The sequence below is a fragment of the Bos indicus genome, chromosome 7 (assembly GCF_029378745.1).
Source record: "Bos indicus isolate NIAB-ARS_2022 breed Sahiwal x Tharparkar chromosome 7, NIAB-ARS_B.indTharparkar_mat_pri_1.0, whole genome shotgun sequence".
Classification (NCBI taxonomy): Eukaryota; Metazoa; Chordata; class Mammalia; order Artiodactyla; family Bovidae; genus Bos; species Bos indicus.
This window is the reverse complement of record NC_091766.1, coordinates 42,840,282-42,855,035: the sequence shown is the minus strand read 5'-3', so window position 1 is coordinate 42,855,035 and position 14,754 is coordinate 42,840,282. Positions and strand designations below refer to the sequence as shown.

Here is a 14,754-nt window from a genome sequence, read left to right as displayed (position 1 = left end):
ACCTGAGCCCGGTCTCAGATCCCGACATGGGTTGGGGTCGGGGGAGCCTTCCTGTGTCAGGGACAGAGACGCTCTGTGTCGCTGGCTTCTGGGAGGAGGGGGCTTCCTGGACAACCGCAGCCACCCCTTGGCCCACGTGACTCCTGTCCTGGACTCAGCTCGGCCCCCTCCTATCCTGAAATGCTGCCTTCTCATCGTCTCACCGCAGTGACTTGTCCTGCCCTGCTCTCTGTTCGCAGAACATGTAACACCTTTTAAGGTATGAAGTGCTCCTTTATACATTTACTGCTTATTTCCTCTTGCCTCCTGACATCAGCTCCGGTCTGTCTCTTCCTGTCGTGTCCCCCAGCCCAAGCAGAAACTAGTACAGAGTTGGTGTTCAGTGAGAACTTCCTAGATGAGGGAAGGAGGGGAGGAAGGAATGCTTCTTGGCTCAGAGTGGCAATCTTGGACCATGCCTCGGCCTCCTCAGCTGTAGTAACAGGGCCATGCTGCCCATGACCTCGCCCATCCCTCCTGCCACCAGGCTGTGGGTGTCCTGTTTGTGGCTCCAGCTCCCGGGAGCCTGCTCTGGCCTGGGCTGCCTAGCTCGGCTGGCTCCCGGGGGACTGGCTCTGCTGACATTGGACTCTTTCCTGGACTGTCCGGCCGCCTGGCCGACACTCGATCCTGGCCCCACTTCCAGGCCAGCGACCGCCGGCCAGCCTGATCAGGCCAGGGCCCCAGACTCCCTGCCGCGGGACAAGGGGCCGTCTGTGCCGTTCCAGATGGTGTGGTTGGCCAGGGCTCTGCCAACCCCACAGGAGCTGCCAGCATCAGGGACAGTGCCGGCACCTGTGGCCCAGAGCTGCACGGCCAAGGAGCAGACACCAGGAGCCAGGGGCATCCACCCACCATGGGGACTCTCACCTGCGACCCAGCTCCACGGCTGACCCCAGCGCCTCTGGGCCGGCGGGCCACTGACTGTCAGATCCCAGAGACCAGCCTGAGGAGGACCTGCGGGGTGGCCACCTTGGAGCACGGTAGGTAGGTGGGCGAGGGGCCCTGTGGAGGTGGGACACTTCCCTGCTCTCATCCCCCCCACCCAGATGGGGTTTGGAACGTGTGGGAGCCCAGCTGGAGGCAGGAGCTTCCGGCAAGCCCCTGAATTTCCCAGGAACTCAATTTTCCTTCCTGCAGGATGGGTGTGAACCTGGCATTCTTGTGGGCCCGAGTCCAGTATCGTAAAGTCAGACACCTTTCCTGGTGCTGACTATACAGTGGGCAACAGAGCAGCAAAGGTCCTGAGATGGGGATGGACGTTAGCAATGACAGCCGAGAAGCCTTTGCAGTGTGTTCACTGCTGATAGCGACCTTGGAGAAAAGGCAGCAAAGAGGCTGGGAGCCTGTGCAGGGGCAGGAAACGAAGAGATCTGTGGGCAGCTGAGTCTCCTGACTCTGCCGTGGACTCTGGGATCTTAGGGCCTGTTCAAGCCACAGTTCTCCATCCCTAACAAGGCAGCTGGAGTCAGACTGTGGGACTGACATTCTTGTGGAGGCCACCAAACACTGCAGCTGTGACAGTGTGTCTCCATGTCTGGGGTCAGTTTCCCTACAGGTGGCCATGTGTCTCTGAGTCTGGGGTCAGTTTCTCCACTGGTGACATTGTGTCTCTGAGTCTGGGGTCAGAATTTCCAAGGTGCCCTGGCCCTGCAGCCCCTCCCTCCTATGACTCACAAAGCTTCTGTCATTCCCCACTCCCCCCGGCAGGGGAAGGCAGCCCCTCCTCCCCTACCCCTGTCATGGAGGTTTGCTAGAAGGAGGGTGGGGGCTCTGGGGCTGGTCCCTGGGTTCCCCCTCCATCAATCAGGGTGAGCAACCCAAGGCCGTGACCCAAGGATTCTGGTCACAGGCTCTGGGCCAGGCTTGTATGCCCTGCCTTCCACTGTTGGCTACATCAACCACGACTGCACCAGGGTAGCCGGTCCTGCCTACTCACTCTTCCGGAGGCCCATTGAGGGTAAGGCCGGTGGGGGTGGGAGGGGTGGACCTCCAATCTCCCACTGGAGCACTTCCTACCCCCTTAGATCCAGGCGCTCACTGATCAGGAAGGAAGCTGGGAGGGTGCATGGTGTCACCCCTACTGTGTGACCTCAGAGAAGCTGCTGTGCCTCTCTGGTCCATTTCCTTATGGAAGGGGAGTAGTGGGCGGTGTTCTCCTTGACTCGGAAAAGCTGTGTCTCAGTTTCCCATGCTGTGAACAATGAGGGCACAGTCTTTACCAAGTTGTACTCAAGACCAAATACACCTCAGAAGCATGGAGAGGTTCATGGAGTGAAAATTAGGTGGTTTCAAAGTGGCTACCACAGCGCCTGGCCTCTATCAGTAAAGAAGGGCCCTGAGCGTGGGGGTGACCTCCAGGCCTCCATCAGTGGGATGGGGGCTCCCGGGCCATGCTGTCCCACAGGACACAGGGAGGTGGGAGGTGACCTTTCATGTTTGGACAGGAAAGGCTGGCGAGGCCACAGGCTGTGGACAGTGCCACTGCTGCCTGCGCCTTCACAGCGATGCCTGCAGGTGACTTCACCCCGCGTTCTAGAGCACTTGGGGTCCTGAGTGGGCTGGGCTGGGGGCTGGAAGGGTTTTTACTCTGTGGGGACTTGATTCGTGTGGACAGAGGCTCCTTTGGAGGGGTGGGGCTCACAACCTCTTCCCAGCCTTCAGAATCAGCATCCACCTCAAACCCAGGAGCCTGTGAGGGGTGCCAGAGGCACATAAGGGAGTTAGCACTGCATCTGTGACTAGGAAGGACTGAGAACTGGGTCTGTGGCCCAGAGCAACCTGGACTTCCAGGCTCTCTTCCCAGTCATAGGAGCCCATCCTGGGACAGAGGGACAGACAGAATGGGGAGTTGGGTTACTGATGGTTAGTGTAGACTCTGCTGAGTGCCCAGAGCAGACTCTTAGAGGTGGGGGCATGGGAGCTGGGCTTTGTAGGATGAATAGGAATTCGGCCCCCCTTGAGAAGAAGGGGACTCCAGGCAGATCTTGCAGCACAGGCAATGGCCTTGAGGTGGGAAATGACATGAACGGGGCTGTGCCTATTTGTCAAGACCATGCTTCATGTGTACGCACCATGTCACATATGCACATGTACACACGGTACTTAAACCCATGAATCCGTGTCACACCTACTACTCTTAGATTCACATGCATTGATACCAGAGTGGGCTTATAAACAGTGGCAGTGGCCATCACAGTAAGGGTCACGAGTATTAAGTGCAGGCACCAATTCACCCTATCCCGAGGATCATCTCCCCTTCTATCTTTGCATCCTGCTGGTGTGAGGAGGAGACTGGCCGGTTGGGCCAAGAGCTTCCTCAGGACCAGCTGTCAGAGACCCGACTCAAGCCCTGCTCCCCAGGCTGGTCTCATGCTAGCATACCCCAGCTCTGCAGGGCTCTCCTCTGACTGATGCTTACTCAGGGCCGGGTTACTTTAACTCTACACACAATTCTAAGTGTCTCATAGCGGGTCCCTCAAGCCGCTGACAGGTTGGAGGTTGGGGGTGGGGCTCTGATTTCAAGCACATAGATGGTCAACATGATCCCATGCCCCAGGTCTGGGCAGTCACTCCTCCATAGGTTGTCCTTCAGGACGTGGCAGGGGCCTCAGGGTTAATGAGGGCATCGACTGGGGGCGAGGTCACAGGAGCTGCCCTCGAGACCCTGGACTCTCCCCCGCAGCATCTCCGCAGGAGACCAGCCCTGGGCCAGTCTACTTCCTGGACTCGAAAGTCACCCGCTTTGGCCGCAGCTGCACCCCTGCCTACTCCATGCAGGGCCGGGGCAAGTCTCCCGGTGAGTATCTAATTTGAGCTGATCCCGCCCACAGGACCCTGCCCCTTCAGGGTCTCAGTCAATCTTGCACCTCCCTCCCTTTCTGCCCTACCCCCACCAATTTCTTAGATCCTCAGTGTCTTTGGAATGACAAAATCCAGTGGACTTAGAGGAGGGGTCAGGGACCCTAAGAGAACCTGAACGGGTAAAGTGGGCCAGGCTAATGTGACCCAGTACACATGTGGGCACATGTCTACTCAGCCATCCATCCATCTACTCACCCACCCATCCATCCACTCACCCACCCATCCATCCACTCACCCATCCATCTGTCCATCCATTCATCCACACTTTCATCCACCCTTCCATCCACCCACCCACCCACCCACTCACTTACCCATCCATCCATGTACCCACTCACCCATCCAACCATCCTTCCATCTACCCATCCATCCATCCACCCATCCATCCATCCATCTGTCCACCCACTCACCCATCCATCCACAGTCTGTCTATTGATTACTCTACAACTCCCTGAATCCATCATCTGCTCATTCACTCATCACCTCTCCACTCACTACTCATCCTTCTGTTGACCCATCCACTCAAACATGCACTAAGCCAACTGCTGAGCATTGAAGTAGATTTGACTCATTCTCACTTTTTGTAAGACCCCAGCCCAGGGTGGTTAGATCCAGGTGGGGACTTCTCACCTCAGTGTGGCCATGTCTGGAGAGGTGGAGAGACCCACATCAGGGGGAACCTGGAAGGGCTGTGAGGGCTCTCTGTAGGAGCATGTGGAGAAGACATGGGGAGAAGGGGATTTTGGGGCTGTCTTGAGATGGAGAAGCAGCTCCTGGGAGGTTGGAATGGGAAACAGGAGGTATGCCCAGCAGAGGGCTGAACTTGGACAAAGGCTGGAGGCTTGAAAGAGAAAGAGGGCAGCCAGGCTGCTGTGAACTCCACGATGCATATGGCAGGGGAGCCACGCCAGGTCTTAGAGGAGGTGAGGACTCTGTCCACTGCCCATTCTTACAGGTCTGGAGGTGACGCCCGGCCCTGGGGCTTACAGCCCAGAGAAGGTGGCCCCCATGCGCCAGCGGACGCCTCCAGCTTTCACCCTGGGCTCCCGCCTCCGCCCACGGCCCCTGAACACCTCAGCCCCTGCCCCCAACACCTACACCCTGCCCTCCCTCTGGGGCTCGCAGGTCTTTACCAAGCCCAGCAGCCCCAGCTACACCGTGGCTGGCCGCACACCCCCCGCCCGCCCCCTGCAGGACCCCGCGGAGATACCTGGCCCTGGCCAGTATGACAGCCCGGACCCCAATGCCTACCGTCAGCGCCGGCCGGCCTTCACCATGCTGGGGCGGCCCCGAGCCCCACGGCCCCCAGATGAGACACCCGGTCCTGGCAGCCACAGCCCTGAGCAGGTCACTGTGACCAAGGCCAGGGCCCCAGCATTCACCATGGGTATCCGCCACTCCAAGCGGGCTACCACCATGGCTGCAGACACTGCACCCTGATGCCCTCATGACAGGAGGTGACAGGACGTCTGGCCCACTCCTGGGTTGAGCCTCAGTCTCCTGTGCTGTGAAGTGGGGGGGGTAGGCAGGTGGTTGGAGGGGGGAGCCTAGGAGAAGCCAGGGTGAGGGGAAGGCACCTCCTTCCTTCCTGTCTTCTGAAAGGTCCAAGGTCCTTCTAGGCCACTGCTTTCTCCAGTCCCGGGGGCTGAGATCCCGTGGTCCCCACAGGGTGAGTCTCCTTCCAGCGTCCCAGTTTCTTCTGTCCAGGTAACACCAGGCTGGGCCAGGCCAGGTGGAAAAAGGGACACTCTGGCCTTCCTCAGCCGCTGGCCAGAGACACGGCTTCCTGTGTCCTAGAACTCAGTGTCCGCCCTCGAGAGCCTGGGTCCCCATCATGGCTTGGGTTTCTGCCTCACTTGGGCTCATCCCTGCTACTCATGGAAGGGTTGTTTGGGCCCAGATCCTGCTGGAGGCAGCCTTGCCGCCCTCTCTACCTGCTCCACCCTCTAGCTGCCTGCCAATAAAATTCTGGGGCATCGGCAGCTGTCAGCATCATGGTTCCATCTGTTCACGCCACAGGAAAGAAACCTGAACACTGCTTTCAGATGCCAACCCCTAACTCTGCAGCCCCCTGGGCACCTGGATGGGACTGAAGAAGGGGTCTAGGACTGAAGGAGACAAGCTGTGGGGCAGGGGCTTTGAGTGGAGGGAGCCAGACTGGTAGGCTTCTTGAAAGAAGGGACACCAAACCTGGGCTTTGAAGGATGTATAGGAACTTGATGAAGTTGAACATTTGCCACAGTAGGCACCTACCGTGTTCCAGGCATTGATAAGGTTGTTTTGCAGCAACTCCAGAGGCAAGTCACGTTTACGGACATTTGTCAGAGGGCATAATGGATGCTGGTGTCCTTCCGAGGCCTGGATATGAATCCTGCCCCATGGGCTCTGTTCCTGCCACTCTTTTCCACGGACAGAAAAGAAATAACGTGGATGAAGCATGTAACCAAGCCCTTGGGACCATGACACCTTATTAACTACAGCCCAGAAAGACCCTAACCCAGGATCTTGGGAGGGACAGACTGCACTTTGACTTCCTGGAGGAGATGACCCCCATGGCAGCGCAGCAGGAAGAGCCTAGGCCTTGGAGTTGGGAGTCAGCTCTCTCCTACTTGGCCCCTCTTCCCCAGCCTGGGTGCCAAACCTCAACACACACCCTTCACCAGACTAGGTGGACACGTGCCAGGACCACCTCTACACACACCTGTGTACACATCAGGACCCCCGACACACACACCTCTGTACACATCAGGACCCAGGACTCCTGACACACACACCTGTGTACACACTTGGACCCCTACACACACAATGGTAAACATACCAGGACCCCACAACACACACCTGGGCGGGGACCCAGACTCCCTCCTCTCTCACACACACAGACACACACACACACTCACATCCGCACAGAATATACACACAATCCAACTCTCACATAGTCCACAAATCTGTAGCCCGCAACAGAGACACAGCACAGAGCCCAGGTGAGAGCTGCAGACCACGACAAACGTCCTCCGACCCCCTCACTGACCCGGGGCCACGCCCCTCCCGGGCCGCAGGAGCACAATAGCTCTCGGGGCTGGAGGCTCAGGCCTCCCGCCGCATCCCCGCCCCCGCCCCGCCCGCCGGCCAATCACGGCCGCGCGCGCGCCTCCAGCCCGCATCCCAGCCGCCTCCCCCGGCCCGCGGGTGGCGGCCGAGCGGTGATCTCACCACTCTAATTTATCGATCCGGTCTCGCGCGGCCTCGCCACTCCTTTGCTTCCATCCCCACCGGCCCGGCTCCGGCCTCCTCCCTTTGTTTCCCGGCAGCCGGCCCTGCCCGGGGCGGGGCTGGAGAGGCCGCGGGGAACCGGCCAGCCCCCGTCCGGGAGGCTGGGTCCTGGGATTCTGTTGGGTGGACGCTGGAAGCGGCTCCCCAGAAACGCAGCAGGAGGAGTCCGTGACCCTCTGGTCCACTCCCCCGGCTTATAGCCGGGGAAACTGAGGCCCAGGGCGAGGCCGCGTAGCGGGGACTCGGCTCGCTCGGACGCAGGCAGCCGGACTGGTTCCAAGTGTGCGCTGTGTGCCCCAGAGCACACCCCTGCCCCTCGCTGATCTCAGGTTCCCAGTTAGAAAATCTAGCAGGGCCTGATTTTCAAGTACCTCCTCCGTCAGGAGCGGTGGGAAGGGAGGGAGACGACCTGGGGGTCTGGGGCGCTCTCCTGCCTTGACTGAGCTTCATTCCTCTCCAGACCTCAGTTTCCTCCTTTCGAAAAGGGAAGAAAGGAGATTTCTGTTTCTCCCACCTCCGTCCTTCTAGGAACTTGGGGGACGTGTGGAGTGCTAAGTAAGGGGTCACCGCCCGGGTGCTGGGTTCGAAACCTCGCTCCCTCCCTGTTTGCAGACCCCGAATCAGCCCCGTGTCCTCGGCGGGCCTCAGTTTCTCGTCTCCCCGCCGGGCACCGGGGCGCCGAGGGCCGGTGGTCCCAGGGGCGCAGCCCCCCGCGGCTGCGCGCTGGGCCGGACGGATGACATCACCGGGCCGGGGGCGGGGAGCGAGCGCGCGGGAGCTGGAGGGCCTCCTCCGCACCAGGCGCAGCGCCCGGTCGGGCTCGGTCCGGCGGCCGCGGCCATGACGCAGGGTCCGGGCGGGCGCGCGCCCCCCGCGCCCCCCGCACCCCCGGAACCGGAGGCGCCCACCACCTTCTGCGCGCTGCTGCCTCGCATGCCGCAGTGGAAGTTCGCGGCCCCCGCTGGTTTCCTGAGCCGCGGCCCCGCGGCGGCGCGGGCGGCGGGGGGCGCGGGGGCCGCCGACCCTGAGCCCGAGCCGGCCAGCCCGGCCGGCGTCCCGGCGCTGGCGGCCGCGGTCCTGGGCTCCTGCGAGCCGCGCTGCGCCGCGCCCTGCCCGCTGCCTGCGCTCAGCCGCTGCCGGGCCTCCGGGGTGCGGGGACCGCGGGGCGCGCGGGGGGCGACCGGGCCCCCGGATGCCCCCGCTGACGAGTGGATCCGCAAAGGCAGCTTCATCCACAAGCCAGCGCACGGTTGGCTACACCCGGACTCCAGGGTTCTGGGGCCCGGGGTCTCCTACGTCGTTAGGGTGAGTCCGTCGGCGGGACCCTGGGACCGCGTCCTCCCCCGAGCCTCCGTCTGGACATGGGGGTTCCCACCCCCCACTTCTCTCTCTTGGACACTCTGGACCCGGGAAGCCAGGTGTCTGTCCATCTCTCCTCTCCCCATCACCCTAGACCCCAACTGCCAAGCCGTGCTCTGCTGGCCACCCCCACCCAGGAGGCGCTGGGGTCCAGGTTCCCACGGAGTCACGTGGGGAGGGGCGGGGAGAGGGCGGCTGGTGGGAGGGGGGCACGCATGCGCAGGTTAGGCGTAGCCCCCCATTTCTTGGGTGAGACTGGGGCCCGAAGACGCGGGTGGGGGCGGCCGGCTACCCAGATCCCCACTGAAAACTCCCTCTAGACAGGAGGGTCGGAGACCGTGGGCAACGTGGGGTGCAGAAGGGCCGAGCCCTGCTAGGTCCCTGATTCCAAGTGAGAGATCGCGGGGCCTCGGAAGGCGCTGCAGAGAAGCAGGTCTTTATTTGTTCTGGTTTTATATGAACCTCTGACTCTGTGGGTAGTTCTGATGAACCATCAGGAAGCGGTGAGCGGCCCGTGGGATGCCTCGCCGTGAAATGCTTCCTCACGCCCCAGGCTATCGGCCACTCCGCCCACCCACAGTTCATTGTCACATCAGAATCCAATGTATATTCACAGCGTTTCAGTCTGGGGTGGGGACCAGGATCCTGGAGTTCTGTGTCTTTGCGTGTGGTGGTTTGTCTTCGCTTCTTTTACAGTCTCCCTCCACCCACCCCATACTAGGTTGACTAGTATTCCTCAGATTCCTGACCTTCTGAGCCTGAGAATATGGTTTTATGTGGAAATGGAGTCTTTGTCGATATAATCGAGTTAAGATGACGTCACACTGGATTACCGCGGCTCTAATGCGATCTCTGGTATCCTCCTAAGAAAAGGGAGATTCGGACACAAACGCTCAGGGAGGGGCCCCGTGACAACAAAGGGAGAAATGGAGTGATGCGTCCACAAATCAAGGGACATCCACGGTGGCCGCGTACCACTGCCAGACTCTGGAAGAGGCTGGAAGTACCCTTACCTCAGGGAGCAGGGCCCCCACCACACCTCGATCCCTGGCTTCCAGCCTCCAGAACTGTGGGGCCAGGCTTACATTTCTGTTGTTTTAAGTCCCCAGTTGGTGGCGGCTCGCAGTGGCCTTGACTTTCTGCATGTCCAGGTGTGGTCCAGGCAGGCCCGCAGCTTCCCTGGGAGTGGGTTAGAAAGGAAGAGCTTTGGACGGGCCAGCGGGTCTTAGGCTGCCTCACATTCTGGACCTGCTCTTCGCTCTTGGAGTCTTCTGACTTGGTCATGGCCCCTTCTTTTGCTGAATCTCAGCTTCGCTGGATTCAACACTGATTTTGTAGCGAGATGTTTCCCCGGCAATGCCTTGGGCTTCGCACTACATGCCCTCGGGGGCCATGGCTGTGGGGATTAGAAGTGCTCAGAATTCAGATGCTCATGTTGTTGGGGTGCAGGCTTTTGGACTGTTCCAGTGGTCTGGACGTTGCCATCGATGCTGCAGACATTTATTAATAATGCGTGCCAGAGCCTGCCAGGTGCTGATGGCATGCTAGGAAATGCGGCCCATCTGATCCCTGCTCTTAACGGGCTCAGCTTTCTAGAGGGAGAGACTGATGGTAAATAAACAAGAGACAGACAAACAGGAAAGTGGCAGATATTGGCAGGTGCTGTGCAGAAATTACAATCAAGTGATGTCAGAGACTGCTGGCTGCTCTTAGCAGGGCTGGTGGATGGGGTGCCCCTCAGAGATGACATTAAGGCTGAGCCCTAAAACCACAGAGGCCCTAGGCATGAAACAACTGGGGAAAGAGAATCCGAGGCAGGGGCTCAGCTGGCAGGTTTGGGGACTGGCCGGAGACCCATGTGGTGGGGCTGGTGCAGAGAGAGGAGCATAGGAGTAAGATTTGGGGGCTGTGCGGGCTAGCTTGGCTTTGGATGGTTCTAGGCAGGGTTGCAGAGCAGCGTTGGTGCTGAAAGGAGCTTTCCTGTGGAAGTGGGCTGGGGTGAGGCTGGCAGGGCAGCAAAGAGAGCCAGGGGAGGCTGGGGCACTGTTGAGGGAGCAGAGATGCCCTGGAGCAGGGCAGTGTGGGGGTGGGGAGAAGGGGGCTACAGCGTCCGTGTTGGAGATGAGCCCTGGTGTGGCTGCCCCGAAGGGGGGATGGGCAGGGGGTCTGACTCAGCCCCACTGTCCAGCTCTGTTCCCCTGGAAGCCTCAGTCTCTGCACCCACACCCCTGAGGTGTTCTGAGAGCCATGAGTCCTCTCCAGGTTGGTTCACAGAGAAGTGTGAGGTCAAGGCAGGAGCAGCTGTGCCCCAAATCATGCAGGGGCCGACGGGGGTGACTCGGGTCCTCCAGAGAGAATGTGCTGTCCCCACTTATGTAAGCTGGGGACACCAAGGCCCAGAGAGGCAGAGTTGTCACCCCGTGAGAATCCAGCACCAGACCCAGAACGGAAGCCACTCTCCAGCCCGAACTTGCTGCCACCTGAGTGGCAGAGTACCAGACCAGCAGCCTCGGAGACACCCCTGTCCTGGTCCCAGGACCTGTGGACATGTCACCTCACAGGGCAGAGGGGACTTTGCAGGAGGGATTAAGTTAAAGCCCTGTGATAGGGACGACCCTGCATTCTCAGGGGGCCCAGTGTCATCAAAGGGTCCCTAGAAGAGGGAGCGGGGAGGCTCAGAGGCAGAGAGACAGGAGATGCTGCTCTGCTGGCTGTGAGGATGGAGGGAGGGGCCGTAAAAAAAAGCTGGAAAAGCAGGGAGCCTCTGGAGGGACCAGCCTTGACCACACTGGGATTTAGCCCCGTGAGATCCAAGCTGGACTCCAGACCTTCAGGACTCTAAGGGGATACATTTATGTTAAATTTGTGTTAATTTGTTATAGCAGCAAGAGGAAGCTAAAACAGCAGCTGACTCACCTAGCTGATATCATAGAACCCTCACGAAACCCTGTAACGGTCCCTGTTTCAAAACAAGAAAACGGAGGCTCGGCGAGCAGTGATGCCGTCAGGGCATCTGGTCTAGACATGAGTGTGGAGTCAAGCCCCCGGTTGAATTCTCCCCCATCCTGAGGTTTATCTACTCAGTTTCTAAGTGAGGACCCGGAGGCGCAGCCATGTCAAGGAACCTGGTGAGGGTCATGGCCGCTGTGGCACCATCAGCAGCCTTACCACAGGCACAACTCAGAGTGGCTTAGAACCAGAAGGACGTGGATCCTCTCGTGGGAGCAGAGGCCCTGGTGGTTGGGGCCTGGGGCTGGTTAATTTCCCAGCTCGGTGACCTCATCATGAGTTCTCATTCCCGACCTCACTTGGGAACTGGGTCTTCACAGGTGTTGTTAGGTAGGATGGGGTCATCCTGGATCCAGAGACTGGTGGCCATGAGAGAAGGCCTGGTGGAGACGTGTGGGGGAGGGAGAGGTAGGCACCGGCCATGCAGCCCTGGGGCAGGGCAGGCAGGAGGGTGGCTCCACCAGAGGCTGGAGGAGGCAGGGAGGACCCACCCCTGTCTCACCTGGGCAAGAGGCGTCTGGCCTTGGTGCGCCTTTTCTGTCCCAGATTAGACCCTCTGCCCCCTCACGCTGCAGAAGAGAGGCCCCTCCTGACTGCTGGGTCCTTCTGTGAGTAGGACGCCTCTCCTGGAAAGCCCCAGACTATGTCCTGTGATGTTCCCTAAACTGCCCGTTTGACTGGCACCGACCAGTGCTGCCCAGAGGGTCTCCACAGTGTGGAATGTTCTGGCTCCATGCTGTCCCATTGGTGGCCACATGTGGCCACGTATACTTGAATGGGCAGGTGCAGCTGAAGAACTCACCTTTAATTTTGCTCCATTTTAAGCTGAGGTCACGTGGTTGCCTGGCATGTGGTACTCTTACATGTTCACGAAAATTCCAACAACAAGCCCTTTCTGCTCTTCGGGGTGCTGTCATCATGCCCTCTCCAGAGTTCTTTTCAAAGAAAGTTTTCAGTGGGGCCCAGAGAGACTGAGGACTGCCTCAGGGCCCCAGACTGGCTGCCTCTGGGCCACCCGGTGTTTCCTGAAGGCAGGTTTTTGTAAGTGGGTGTGTACTGAGAATGTGGGAGGTTAACTTGTCTCAGGTGTTTTAGCTGCAAATACAGCTGATTCCTTGCAGGCAAGGAGTAGGATGGCTCCAGGGTGGATTACGGAGAAGGCAATGGCACCCCACTCCAGTATTCTTGCCTGGAAAATCCCATGGATGGAGGAGCCTGATGGGCGCAGTCCATTGGGTCGCTAAGAGTTGGACACGACTGCGCGACTTCACTTTCACTTTTCACTTTCATGCATTGGAGGAGGAAATGGCAACCCACTCCAGTGTTCTTGCCTGGAGAATCCCAGGGATGAGGGAGCCATGTGGGTTGCTGTCTTGGGGTCGCACAGAGTTGGACATGACTGAAGTGACTTAGCAGCAGCAGCAGCAGGGTGGATTAATTCAATGACTTGACCATATCCCTGCAGACCCAGGTCTTTTGTCTTTTCACACTGCCATCTTCAGCTTGCTGGCTTAGCTGTCTTCATGGTCACAAAAGAGCAGCCACAGCACCAAGTATCATATGCAGATCCAACCATGTCCACTGGGAGAAGAGAAAGCATTCCTTCCATTCTCTCCATACCTCACCTGCCGGAGTGTCAAACTCCATTCATGGCAAGGGAGATGGGCCACCAAATTGGCTTGAACCAATGCTGAGCAGAGTGGGGTGCCCAGACATCGGAGAAATTATTATAAATGCACATTCTCAGGCAGAGTCAGAAACTCTGGGGTGGGCCTGGTGATCAGTGTTTTACAAGACTTCCAGGTGATTCCGACACCCACTCATGTTTGAGAACCACCAGCTTAAGCCAACTGCTTGCAATCCTGTCAGATTAGCCACAGCTCATTTATCATCAGTGTTTTTAACCCTCCGTCCTCCCTGATGGCTCAAGTGGTAAAAGAACCTGCCTGCAATGCAGGAGATGTGGGTTTGATCGCTGGTTCGGGAAGATCCCCTGAAGAAGGAAATGGCAACCCACTCCAGTATCCTTGCCTGAAAAATCCCATGGACAGAGGAGCCTGGTGGGCTACAGTCCATGCGGTTGAAAAGAATTGGACACAACTGAATGATTAAACACACTGAAATGAACATCAAATATAAATATAACATCTACCTGCAGATTTATTTCCCCCCAAACCACCATGATGTAATAAAACAACAATAAAAAGGAGAAACAGAGGGACAGCAATTCATAATCAACGTATAGGGTGTGGGCTTCTCTCCCCTTGACACACAGGGCACGGAACTGCCCTCACGCAACAGCTAGAGACTGATCCCAGGCATTACTCCGGCAGCTCCAGTGTCACTGCGGGCGATATGGTCTTCCACAACAGTGGACAACCCCAGGAGAGCCTGAATATCAGCAAATGAAGCCTTCTGTCAGCATATGAGATAGTTTCATTAAATTCAGTGTGTATTAAAACCATACCAAGGGAATTTCCTGGTGGTCCAGTGGTTAGGACTCTGCTCAGAGCCCAAGTTCAGTCTCTGGTCAGGGAACTAAGATCCCACAAGCCATGCAGTGAAGCCAAAAAATAAAAATAAAAGCACTATATCAAAAAGTTAAGCATAGAATTATTACATGATCTAGAAATTCTATTGGTTGGTAAATACCCCAAAAAGCAGGAGGCCTAAACATGTATGGCTGGATACATGAGTAAGGTTGAGTGTGTGTGTACATCTAGGATAGAAAATAACTATTTTCCTGTTATGAGACTTGAGAAAGAACTCAAACAGATATTTGCACACCCATAGTTATAACAACATGATTCACAACAGCCAAAAGATAGAAACAACCCAAGTGTTCATTGATGGATGAATAGATACACGTGGTCCATCCACACAGTGGAATATTACTCAGCCTTAAAAAGGAAGGAGGTTCTGACATCTGCTACAACCTGGATGAAACTTGAGGACGTGATGCTCAGTGAGAGAAGCCAGACACAGAAGGACACACACTGTCTGGTTCCACTCACAGGAAGTTCTAGAGGCGTCAGATCCACAGAGACAGGAAGCAGATGGTGGGGCCAGGGACTGGGGAAGGGGACGGGGAGTCAGTGTTTCATGGGGTCAGAGTTTCAGTTTGGGAAGGTGATAAAGTTCTGGAGATGATGGGATGGTTGCACGACAATGTGAATGTGCTTAATGCCATCAAGCTGTGCACTCAAAAATTATTAA

The 14,754-nt window shown here is 57.8% G+C and overlaps 2 protein-coding genes across 6 annotated transcripts in view; both read left to right on the top strand.

Annotated features, from left to right (window-relative positions):
- Window positions 1-388: 388 nt before the first annotated feature.
- Window positions 389-5,903, top strand: CIMAP1D (CIMAP1 family member D). 2 transcript variants are annotated; one of them, XM_019963640.2, is made up of 4 exons: window positions 389-1,022; window positions 1,892-1,999; window positions 3,725-3,838; window positions 4,856-5,900. In XM_019963640.2, exons 1-4 carry the CDS (start codon window positions 896-898, stop codon window positions 5,338-5,340), a joined length of 834 nt encoding a protein of 277 aa, XP_019819199.2. In that variant the 5' UTR covers window positions 389-895; the 3' UTR covers window positions 5,341-5,900. The 2 variants fall into 2 exon arrangements, with proteins under 2 accessions (XP_019819199.2, XP_070649516.1); XM_070793415.1 differs by lacking the exon at window positions 389-1,022 and adding an exon at window positions 2,487-2,556 and having other exon boundaries at window positions 1,961-1,999; window positions 4,856-5,903.
- Window positions 5,904-7,971: 2,068 nt separating this feature from the next.
- The window catches only part of SHC2 (SHC adaptor protein 2), a 33,888-nt gene continuing 27,105 nt past the window's right edge, over window positions 7,972-14,754 (top strand). For 2 of the 4 annotated variants that reach the window (XM_070793411.1, XM_070793412.1), the window contains exon 1: window positions 7,975-8,475. In XM_070793411.1, coding sequence (XP_070649512.1) covers window positions 8,011-8,475 — 465 coding nt within the window. In that variant the 5' untranslated portion in view covers window positions 7,975-8,010. Of the gene's footprint in view, window positions 8,476-14,754 lie in introns of all 4 variants that reach the window. The other 2 variants (XM_070793413.1, XM_070793410.1) reach the window with 2 other exon arrangements.

What these genes read in the sequence shown, in the direction of transcription:
- CIMAP1D (XM_019963640.2), top strand. Translation starts at nt 896, where the DNA reads ATGGGGACTCTCACCTGCGACCCAGCTCCACGGCTGACCCCAGCGCCT. An exon ending in GGTGGCCACCTTGGAGCACG is followed by an intron (nt 1,023 to 1,891) that starts GTAGGTAGGTGG and finishes TTCTGGTCACAG; the next exon opens with GCTCTGGGCCAGGCTTGTAT. An exon ending in CTTCCGGAGGCCCATTGAGG is followed by an intron (nt 2,000 to 3,724) that starts GTAAGGCCGGTG and finishes TCTCCCCCGCAG; the next exon opens with CATCTCCGCAGGAGACCAGC.